This window comes from Habropoda laboriosa, unplaced genomic scaffold (assembly GCF_001263275.1).
Source record: "Habropoda laboriosa isolate 0110345459 unplaced genomic scaffold, ASM126327v1 scaffold14, whole genome shotgun sequence".
NCBI classification, from domain to species: domain Eukaryota; kingdom Metazoa; phylum Arthropoda; class Insecta; order Hymenoptera; family Apidae; genus Habropoda; species Habropoda laboriosa.
Window position 1 is genome coordinate 499,839 of NW_017100137.1, and position 11,196 is coordinate 511,034.

At 37.7% G+C, this 11,196-nt stretch overlaps 1 protein-coding gene across 1 annotated transcript in view; it reads right to left on the reverse strand.

Moving 5' to 3' along the window:
• The window catches only part of LOC108579273 (gamma-aminobutyric acid receptor alpha-like), a 48,882-nt gene that overhangs the window by 9,125 nt on the left and 28,561 nt on the right, over nucleotides 1-11,196 (reverse strand). Inside the window, exons 5-6 of the mRNA XM_017942779.1 lie at nucleotides 1,553-1,635; nucleotides 845-985 (exon numbers count right to left, since the gene is read on the reverse strand). Coding sequence (XP_017798268.1) covers nucleotides 845-985; nucleotides 1,553-1,635 — 224 coding nt within the window. The remainder of the gene's footprint in view (nucleotides 1-844; nucleotides 986-1,552; nucleotides 1,636-11,196) is intronic.

Below are 11,196 nucleotides of genomic sequence, written 5' to 3' on the forward strand. Positions count from 1 at the left end.
TTAGTTCATGATCTATACTTATTTTTAAAGAAATAACTAAATACGAAATATTTTTAAAGAAACAACTGAATATAAATTAAGACTAAATTCGTTTTCGGTTAAAGAAAATATCGATTTACCATACTTCTATTTTATTTGAATTGAACGGCGAATACTGAAAGCATCATAGTACTGAAGATCATGATTTACTTTATGATTGTTATTCTACTTTCTTCACTTCCGTGCATTTCAAGCGCGGGTATATGATTTGTGGTATAGAGGGACGAGCAACGAACGTTCTATTTACAGAGTAGGAAGAGGAATCGGATTATTTCTCGTCTGAGGGTCATATCGGAGAAGATTCATGGCTCGAATTTTCATTGTTTGTTAAAATTAATTTCTGAAAAAATATTTATATCGTAGATTGTTATTACTTCACAGAGCTGGGTAGTTTGAGATCATTTAGTAGCTTATGTTAATAATAACATATTCGAGATCATTTTATGACAAGATTAAATTTTACGATTACAATTAAACATTCTAAGAGCATCAGTTTAGGAAATATTTGCATTCATGCTCTGTACTTATTAAATCCTACTTTCTTATTCCCTAACTTGAAGAACAAATGAATTTCAATATAATACGTATAATACTTTAAATAAATTCATTTGTACAGAATATATTTCCAGTTAAATAAATGATAATTTACCTCAGCTATACATTTACAAAAAAAAAAAAACTATAAATAAATCCCTAGATCACAAATATACCAAATAATTATTTTGTTTTCTTTTTTTCATTGATAATCTTCAGTGATTTTTTTTTTATAGATAAGAAGTATGCCGCAAAAGAAGTATCGACTCACCGTGTGAGAGGGTTGTCGCTGAAGAATAATTTGCAGTTGGATTGGCAACTAAATCGAATTGGGATAATTTCATGTCTTCTGCGATTGCTACTTGTCGCGCGCTGTTCCACTTGTAGATCACGTCTCGCTTCGTGTAACCGACTGTAATCAAGAGAATATTTCTTGCCGAAGCGTCGCGAAGGGGCCGTAAAAAAGCGTCAAATTCGTTCGCCCCTACAGTGTCACTTCTCTTCTTGGACGAAAAATCTCTCAAGGGAGAGAGGCACGTATCTGTTACGGATCTTAAATCTTTCCCATTCTACCGCAGGACGCCCCCGCAAAAAAGCGACAATTACGCGAACGTCTCCGAACCACGGAAGCACTCTATCTCTTTAACGCTTTTCTTTGCTTTACAGTATTACCTTTGAGCTTGTAGTTTTTTTTACTAAATTCTTCTCCTATTTTAAGGTTAGTGTTTTCTTTTTTAATATTATACAGGTATGCCTAATGCATATTACCAAGTTTGAGTAAGACGATTATAATTTTTCGACGTAATTAAACTTGTAGTGTGTGCAAAATAATATAACAAAATCTTTGAAGAGATTAAGATCCGTAACGTTGTAAAATTGCATAGATTTAACACTTTTTAACTGTGTGTTGTGAAGTGCTTTTTTTAAATGTTTAATATTATTCGAATTAATTGCATGCATTTTGAGGTTAGAAACGTACAGCTGCCGAATTGTAGTGGACACCGCTGCGTATCCATCGGGAAATTTTCAAGGTTCATTGGACATCCTGCTTTGATCGTAAGCCTGGAATCAGATATTCGTAAATTCGTAAAACGTTTCTAGTATCAAATATCTATCAATTTGATAACCAAAAACTATACAGTAAATGTCATTTTTCAATGTTAACATAACTAAAACGTAATTTGTCATGAATCTTATCATGAAACAAATTATATTTATAAAAAAGATTTGTATCTTAACTTAACCTAACCTAACCTAAACATTTTAAAATCTAATTTATCATTCGTCACCGTTTATTTTTACTTTTTCTAAATAAGGGAAACTTTACATTTCGAGGAACGAACCACTGAAAAGCCACCGATCGAAGGATTATTTCGTTGTTCTGTCATTCCGCGAAAATTCGCAGTCGTCGTCTGTCCATCGTGCTAAAAGAACAATGGCCAAGCCGCGTGGCTTGTTCCTCATCGTTCGTTGCGCTCGAAAACGTTCGCTCTAGCGATGCTAAATAATATTTTCCGATAGCATGGTCCGCGCTCGTGTGAGCATTGTACAAGTGAATTAGATAGGCCGTGCTTAACGGACCACGACTCTACAACAGAGCAACACGTGGCGGACAACGCGTGTGAGTTGAATATTTCACAGGTTCACGTATCCGTCATTATGTTTGCCACGTACGGTGAAATGCAGTCGTACTATGACAGGTGCTGCTCCCCTACGTCAACTAGGACCGTGTTGAACAGATAGATAAGTCTGTATAATGGTTTCGAGTTTCGAGGTCTACAAGGTGCCCTCGACGTTAGACCGAACGAGATATCGATCGAATAACAATGATGCATCTTTTCGTTGGTGTTGTGTTATGAATTTGTAAAGCACGTAAAAGAAGTTCAGAGTACCGGATTTACACGTTTGTAGCAGATAATACAGCATTTTAGAGTTTGAAATTCATTTGAATGTAATTGTCGAATATCTAATGCCTTGGTTAACCTATTTTCAAAATCTTGCAGCATCCGTTTTATAATATCGCGTAAGTTCGTTGCACATTCATGCCTCCGGCGGATATCGAGAATCGTTCGGTGATCAGCACGAGTTTGACCGAGTTATCGCGACGAGCAGCTAGTAAGTTAACCTACGAAATACGAGACGATCCGTGACTAATCAAATCCATCATCCTGGGTCTCTCGATCTATCAATTTGTAGCCGGGATGCTTTACATTTACCAACGGCCATATCACGGCTTGCAGTAACTTACGAATAAGCTGAACGAGCCGTTTTCACTGTAGTATTCGGATTACCGTGAAGTTTCTTCGCAAGCGCAGTGATTTATCGATACGTGCTGCATAAGAATACTGCATAGACATTTAAAACGTCGCATTAACATAAGAATGCGACCACGGAGGTTAGTTTTGAGGCGTGTTTACAGCTTCGCTAGTTTTTTGAGGTTACTTGACTGTTTTCATGTGTAATTATTACGGTTTTTATTTTTCGTGTTATCAACGAATAAACGAACAAGTACGAGTTATAATAAAAGAAAAATCAACCAAACTATGAATAATTGTTACTGTTTCATTTTACGCATTGAAGAAAGCATTTCTCTAAATTTCACTTTCGCGGAAAACACTTAAAGTTTGCAGTGAAAACTTTTCCCCCGTTCGATATCAATATTTTTCACTGATTCTCATCGATCGTCAAAATTTCGATTCCACGCGAATCGTTTTCTCGAGGAAATGTTTCTCACGTATCAAATCTCAGTCACGTCTAGCCGCATTTTCGCGATCCAGGAGGTTCAAACCAGGATAGGTCTCGAGCAATTTGCTTTCGACGATTTTCGTCTACGATCTTGCCGTTTTATAAGCATCCTTTATAGACCAATCTCCGTCGTGTCTTCGATCGATCGATCTTCCAGACGATCGACTGGCCGATACTACGTTGCCGACGGAGAGCTTAATCTGCGATAACCATCAACCGTTCGATGGTACAGGGGAAACTATGTACATATTCTTTTAGTGTGACGAGTCCATTGTCGTTGAGGTTATTTTGAACAAAGGAAGAAATGGATTACGAAGGAACAAAAAAAAAAAATGCTGAAGTGATCTGAAATACGTGAATTCTTTTTTCTTCTATATTTATGCGTTGTTCTTTTATTATTTCGTCACAATTTTTATCATTTATAAATATTTGAAAGAGATTATTACTGTAACGTTGTTAATAAAATCACGTACAGTTTTCTGTTTGATCTAACCTTTAATAAAAATTCTCTTCTGATTTCCTAAAGATCACAAGTTTGAATAAACTTTTTCCAATGTATTTCAAGGTTTAATAAAAAGAGACTTCAATAAAAAGAAATAGTCAATTTCCTGCTTCATATTTTCCAACGATCATAAATGGGGAGCTTGCAAGTGCTTGAATTTTCACTTTTTACTTGATTTATTTTCGCCCACACTTTAATACCAAGAAAAAGTAATTAATCCTAAACATTTGCCTAAATATTTGAAACGATCAGTCAATTAGCTATTCGAAATTATCTTCTATTTCCACTCTCGAGCAGCTGCAAACCAGCCGTAATTAAGGGTACTTTAATATTTCGAATAAGATAAAAGTGAAACGAAACGAAACGAAATATAAAATTCATTTACTCCTCGTTTGTTCTGTAGGCGGCCGCCTGTTTAAAGAACATTTACGATATCGTCACTGGAAAGTAACGTAAATTAATTAAGCCGCTAATTAAATTGCCGTTCATTGTGTAAGACTTTTCGTTTTATTTTTCAGATATCAAGCACCTGCATGGCTTTAAGTTTCCTTGCCGCGCTCGTATCCAATATTTTATTTTGTTTCGCCGGATTCCTACGGAAGCGTGCCGCGCCATACGGAGAAAATCCTTCCATATTGCAAAATTTATTCCTCCTCGAGTAAGATATCGAGTTTGTATTAGATATAAATCGGGGACTGGGCTTGAAACTAATAACAGATTCGATATCGTATAAATTTCTACGTACTGCGTTCAGTTGCTTCTTTCTCCGCTTTGAAATGTGAGTGACTTAGTGATAAAATAAACAGATCACAAAAACGTTGAATTTATTTATTTTATCTTTTAAAAGACAAAATTATTTATGATTATTTAAAATTGAAAATTATGTACCAAAATTGGAATTTTAGTTTTAATATAAACTAAATCTATTAAGAAGTATTATAAAACACAAGTAGTGTGCATTTCCAAAATTTATGATCAGTGCAGTTCGTGTTTACTTTATAATTTACATAACAGAGAAACAAATCAAGTACTTCGTTATTCATGACTGGAAGAGGTTATTGCATACTTATATAGTAATTATTATTTGTACAAATATAGTATCTGTATTATATATTTATTTATACAAAAAATGTGATACTACAAAGCTTCTAAATTAGAGGTTTTTAAATTAGCAGTGCTACCAACGACAATGTCACCAATAACCTGATGGAATACAGAAAATGGTTGTCAGATGACTGTCAAATATTTATCTATACCAGAAACTTCCGTTTCAAGTGAAAGATTATTTTTCTAAAATAGGACAGATTCTTTCGGACAAGAGGACGAGGTTACAGCTTAAATATACTTACGTACTTTCTATATTAAGTTTAAATCAAAATAACTAGATCTGAGTGATGTATTACGTGTTGCATTCTACTTTATTTAATCACGATATTGTCGAAATATCGAGATCTTAACGGTATTGTCGATATATCGAAAACTTATCGATAGTCGTTAGAAGAACATCTACTTCAAACCTGCATCAATCGTTTCATTTTTCGAAGCAACACGGCTATGACAAAATATTGTTTTCGAAATAAAAAAAATTAACCATTTCACTCTTACCATTATCTTAACTTCTTGGGTTACCAATTTAATTCCCCAAAATTCCCTATGCGCGCAACTTAATTTTCTTCTCATAAACCAAGCGTTCTGTTATTATAAATGAATTTGAAATATTAGGTCGTGTAATATGAAATGTCGGATTTTTAATCATTCGCAAATTCATCGCTCGAGCGATTAGTTGAGCTTTGAAAATTACTCAACCTTTTCATGTTAACTTAAACTTCATACGATTCTTTCAAGTCAAGTTATTCTTGACGAATCTAAGGATTCACATTAGGCCAATTAAGTGAATTAATAATCACGAATAATATACATACTTATTTTCAGTACCTGCTGAAAATAATTTCAAAAAGGTTCGAGTGTCTCCGAAACGGGGATCCCCCTATTAACGAACACTCTGTAAGTTTTCACGCAACATGTGATTCCTCCTACTTCTGTTGATCGCATCAGTGCGTCTTTCGCGTGTTAGCAGAGCCAGAAAGTTCATCCGGCGGAGAATTGTCAGTGAAATTCGTTTGGAAAGTTCACACGAAGATAGTAGGTGCCGGTTACAAGCCGTATCTGGCGGCGTCTGAAGGCGGATTAAACGGCGTTTACAACGGGGAACTTTCGCCTTAATTGCCAAACCGGAAGACGGAAACGTTTTCGAAGTTGAAAGGAGCTCGTTGGAACATCAAAAGCAACGGGAAAGGCTTGTTCAGCAAGGCGCGAGAAAAGAAGAACGGGTCCATCTTCCTTTTTCCGTGTCATCCGCCGACGGTTCGCGTTCCGAGTATTTTCGACAGACTCGAATTGCGCGTTTCCGCTCGACTGTCACAGAAATATTCTCAATTATCTGTAGGTCTCTTTTCATCCTTGATTATGTCACAGCTATTTCTTGTTACATTCGGGAGCAATAAAATGACGCGCGTACTTGGAAATACAGAAGTGGTGAATGTTGAAGATGCGCTTAAGGAAAGCGATGAAATTATAGTTTTTCACCGTCAATACGTCGACCTCGCTATATTTCTTCCACCGACTATACCTGGCAACTCAAACGGCCCATAAAAATGCAGAGTTCCTCTATCCATGAAGTAAGTTTCAGGCTTTTGACTTTTGGAAAATCTTAGTTGAAAATTTTCTCAAAAATAATGTTTCTTATCTCGTCTGTGTAACAAACCCTAAAAACTACACAGCCGAATCACTCAGAAGCCGAAATGATTAACTTCACTTTTTGATACTCTTCCAATTTTAGTATCGAAGCACATGCTTGGTGCTTAATTCTTCATAAATAAAAAGAAATGAATAAATTTCATTTCACGTAGTTAGTCACTTTGGATTCTAACTCCTATACATCGTTCAAAGTAGGAGTAACCTCGCTTCGCGCATGGGACGCGCCTAAGGCAGGGATAGAACCATTATACTCTGTTCAATTTAAGAGTAACCTCGCTCTCGGACCGATTCTCGTCCGTTTATATGTCGAAAAACGTAGGCGGTTAAGTGGGGGTTTTGGACGTGTAGTGGGGTTCTAGCCCTGCCTTAGGCACGTCCCATGCGCGAAACGAGGTTATTCTTAAATTGAACAGAGTATAGAACGTCCAAACCCCTACTTAACCGCCTACGTTTTTCTCCGTCCTACCCTCTGCTACACTCTACGTCTACTGTTCCAGGCGTGACGCTTTCATATACATGGCGATAGAATTAATTCTCTATTTACTTTTGTATTGTTCTCTTTCTGGTCTTATCGCTGCTATCGTTAAAAGAATGTTTCTTACGACCGCATAAAAGATTTTATGATTTTAGAAAACATTTAGAAAACAAAAGCAGAAATATTTGTACATTATATATTATTTTTCTAGAAATTACTCTATATGAATTATTCATTTGCACAGGTCTTTGCAAATTCTGTGCATCGACATATAAAATTATTCAAGTCATGTTTAAAAGGTCGTATATGTATAGCTAATTGGCAACGGAAGCCCATTTGTCAACGTTACATGTTATAGAAAGGGAGCTAAAAAACATCTGGAAATTAAAACTCTGGCTGAATTCCAAATGAGCAAGCCACAAATTGAAACAAACCGCAGCTTTCGAACGTGTATTGGGAATTCTTGTAATTTGCCGTCTATATACTATCTAACGGTCTCATTGGCTCTTTAGATGTTTCGTGGTAATTAATGAAACGAAAGCATTATACGTTGCAATATTCTGCCTTCCACGATGCAACAATATTCTTTTTTATTCGCTATTTTTTTTTGGCGAGAATCATTTCTCAGATTGCTACACAAAATTCCTTAAAGCCTTCAAGTTACCCATTTCATTTAGACAGAAATTTTTAATTACTTTTCAACACGCTAGTCACAGTGACTCCTCTTATTGCACTTCAATTAACCCATTTCTACGCTTTCCTTTAACATTTTTTTAAGTTCTCGCGAAAGTATCGCAAAATCGCTGCAGATCCCTACTTTTTCAACATTTTCGCGTCGACGTACGTTCCCAAAATGAAAGTTTACGCGAATAATTTTAAATATTCAAGCTCGAAACAACCGTGAACACTTTTTGCCTTCCCACACAAAGTTCCCTAAGTATGAAATTCACATAATTAATTCGAAGTCGATTTCTCGTTTTTATCAAGAGCGCTGCAAACCGATTATTCCCTCGGTTATCGCGTCAGGCTAATTCATATTCTAATGGGATTAACGTCCACCTCTTCAGTCACAAATAAACTCATATTAGCGAACGAGACAAGCACGTACTAGGACGAAGTGGAGTGTCGGGCATCTGCCCAACCCAGCGGGCATACCAGCAGTATCATTTGAAATTGCATCCGGCCACAGATCACCCTTCATACACGGAGATCGGTATTTTAATCGTGAAATTTTAGCGAAGATATTGCGAATAAATTTCTGTCACTGTTCAAATAAAAACGAAAGAAAGAGCACAGAGAGAAGGAAACAATCGAATGCAAACATTGGTGCTGAGAAAAAATGCAAAGAGAAACAAACGACAGTTAATCTGGAATATCGCGTATCCGGCACAAAGTGCAGATATAAAATTCGTTTTAACCTTCTCGTGATCACTGGGACGCATATGTATCTTCCACTTGAGCTACTTGAACGAAAATTGATCTGAATTTAAGTTTCATTACAGTCGCGACGACTGGTACGTAAATAAGAAATTCTTGGAAGAGATAACGTGGTTGTGAAAGGGTTAAATAATAGTCACAGATTATTGTAACGTTACGGAAAACATGCAGTTCTTACTTTTCATTTCGATGATTTCACGAGTGGCCCATATATCAAGACCACCTTTCTCAAAATGAACATCTTCCTTTTTATTTTAAACGTATAATTTGCAACTATTGGAAATGGGTTATGGAAAGAAATAGTCTTTTAACTTTGTAATATGCTATTTACTTACGGACTCAGAGGAAACGTCTTTACGCTATTGAATCTTCTAAAGGACTGTTTCTGGGCACCCGAAAAGAAAGTTGGGCTCCCCTTATACCTAGGAACTGTTTACATTACTTTGTTTAAAATAACGCGGAGACATTTTTGTCCTCATTTGATTATTTCCATAGGGTGTTGTTAGAAATAATCCAACAGCAACATACCGTGATGCCCGGTTTGCTCCAGTTCCTCGGAACTAGGAGCAGATATTGGGGTACCGCTGAGTTAAAACACTTAGGGATCGTCGTTGCGTGAAACAGAGATTTTTGATGATACGTGACGTGGAACTAGGAGCAGATATTGGGGTACCGCTGAGTTAAAACACTTAGGGATCGTCGTTGCGTGAAACAGAGATTTTTGACGATACGTGACGTGCGCGTGGTAGAATGGAGAATGAACGCGGAAATGGAGAAAATAGGGCTATTTAAGGGTTCTGGGAAGACGGACTTTGGGTTGTGACTATGCAGGAGTGTTGGAAGGTGAGGAGTTCAGTATGAGTAATGGTGAAAGTGGGTGATTAGTTGTGAATACAGATAAACTAAGGACTAAGAATGATAATATTTCATTTCCTATCACATAGCAAACATATCATTCACATATATTCAAGTGTTACATCTTAAAAATCGTCCACAAGTTTCACCTTCTCCTTGTCGAATCCTCATCCCTTGACTCCCATGCATACAGATCCTTGTCCCAGGTACCGTTTTGACAACTACCTGCGCGTTTTCCACTTTCCCACCGAATTCCTGTCCTATCTCCGGCAGATCTTCAAACTGATGCACTCTACCCATTTCTTTTGTACCGAATCCTTGAGTTCATTACCTAACCATTGTCCCTGCTATTCTTCTCCCGTACCATCGAACCCTCAATCCTAACAAGTCCTGATCATTATCCTTACACATTCCTGGTCCTTACCTAACGGACGCACTCCTAAATTCCCCCACCCGCAACTCCCAAAAACCCCAATATAAAGGCAGCCTCGAAAAAGAACGAAAGGCAGTCAGCATTGAATCAGCAAAACGACAGCAAACTATCAACAAATAAAGATAATTCGTAAAATCCACCGTCTGAAGTGATTCGGCGACATCCTCTACCCGATGCATCAATGATTCTACACTTCAGTAATTAGTTCACGTGTGCCAAGTTAAAAATCGCCAACCCAATGCATCACTCGACAAATCTGCACAATGATTTATGCGCGCGTTTCTGTTACCAAACCCTCCCCTTGAATTTCTCCATTGGAAAGGAGGGCTCTATTGGAAAAACAGGCGCGACAAAGAGCCGCGAAAATTGGCTCGGCGCGAGACGACGCTAACAGGGTAGGAAACGAGGTTAACAAACTATAAAAACCAACAGCTCGAAAATTGCCGCATGCTCGCTTTCAAACACGCCACGGGATCGAACACCGTGATCTCGACCGGTGATTGATCGCCGCTCGGTAAGTTCACGTGAATAATCATCGGGATAAAGATACGTATCCCGGAAATGTACCGTGGAAACCTCGAGGAGGCGATCTCGGAGATATCGAAAACTCCGTCTGGCTGGCTGTGGAAAATTCCAGCCAGTTGCACGCATGGACGAGCGAAATTGCTGCAGCAACCAGCCATTTAGAGATCCTCCTCGATCCAGTCCAAGGAGGTATGAATCATCTCGAGCGTGAAGTGTACACACGCCGCCGAGTTACGTGGGCCCTTCGCATTTGCCAACCTGCTTCCGGTTACCTCGAGAAACGTTCCGTCTTACCCTCTGACGTGATATTTGCCAGCCTGATTTCAAGTTCAAAGGGGAAACGCGACGTCCTTCGTGTTTTATTTTCTTGTTTCGCTTTTCACCCTTCTCCTTCTTGCGCGTGTAGCTGGAAATTATCTCGTCCGCGGTGTCCTGTATTTTTAACTATTTCTTTCGAGACGTAGGTACACTGTCGTCCGTAAGTAGGTATACGATTTTCTTCAAGATCTTAACAATTTTGCAGAGGCTGTTTGGGTTAGGTTCACGTTCGGTAAGTGTTGTAATACTTACGAACCGGAGTGTACGTATGTTTTTTCGTCGGTGCTTGCGTTTGATGCGGTTGCTTTTAGTATGAAGTTCGTACGAGGTGTCTTTGAATCAAGGGCTTAGATTACACTCTACCCTACGTGTTTCATTTTTTCATTAGAGCTTTTCGAGGAAGGAGTTTTCGAGGTAGGTTTGTGTTACACAGGGAATGTATTGGCGCAGTTTGTTCAGTTAATTTGGGTCACCTTGTACGTAGGCAATCAACGTATTTGTTTAAAATTAATTTTTGCAGTTAATCATTAAATAAAAATAATTTAATTTAATTTAGATAATATTAAAATTACATTT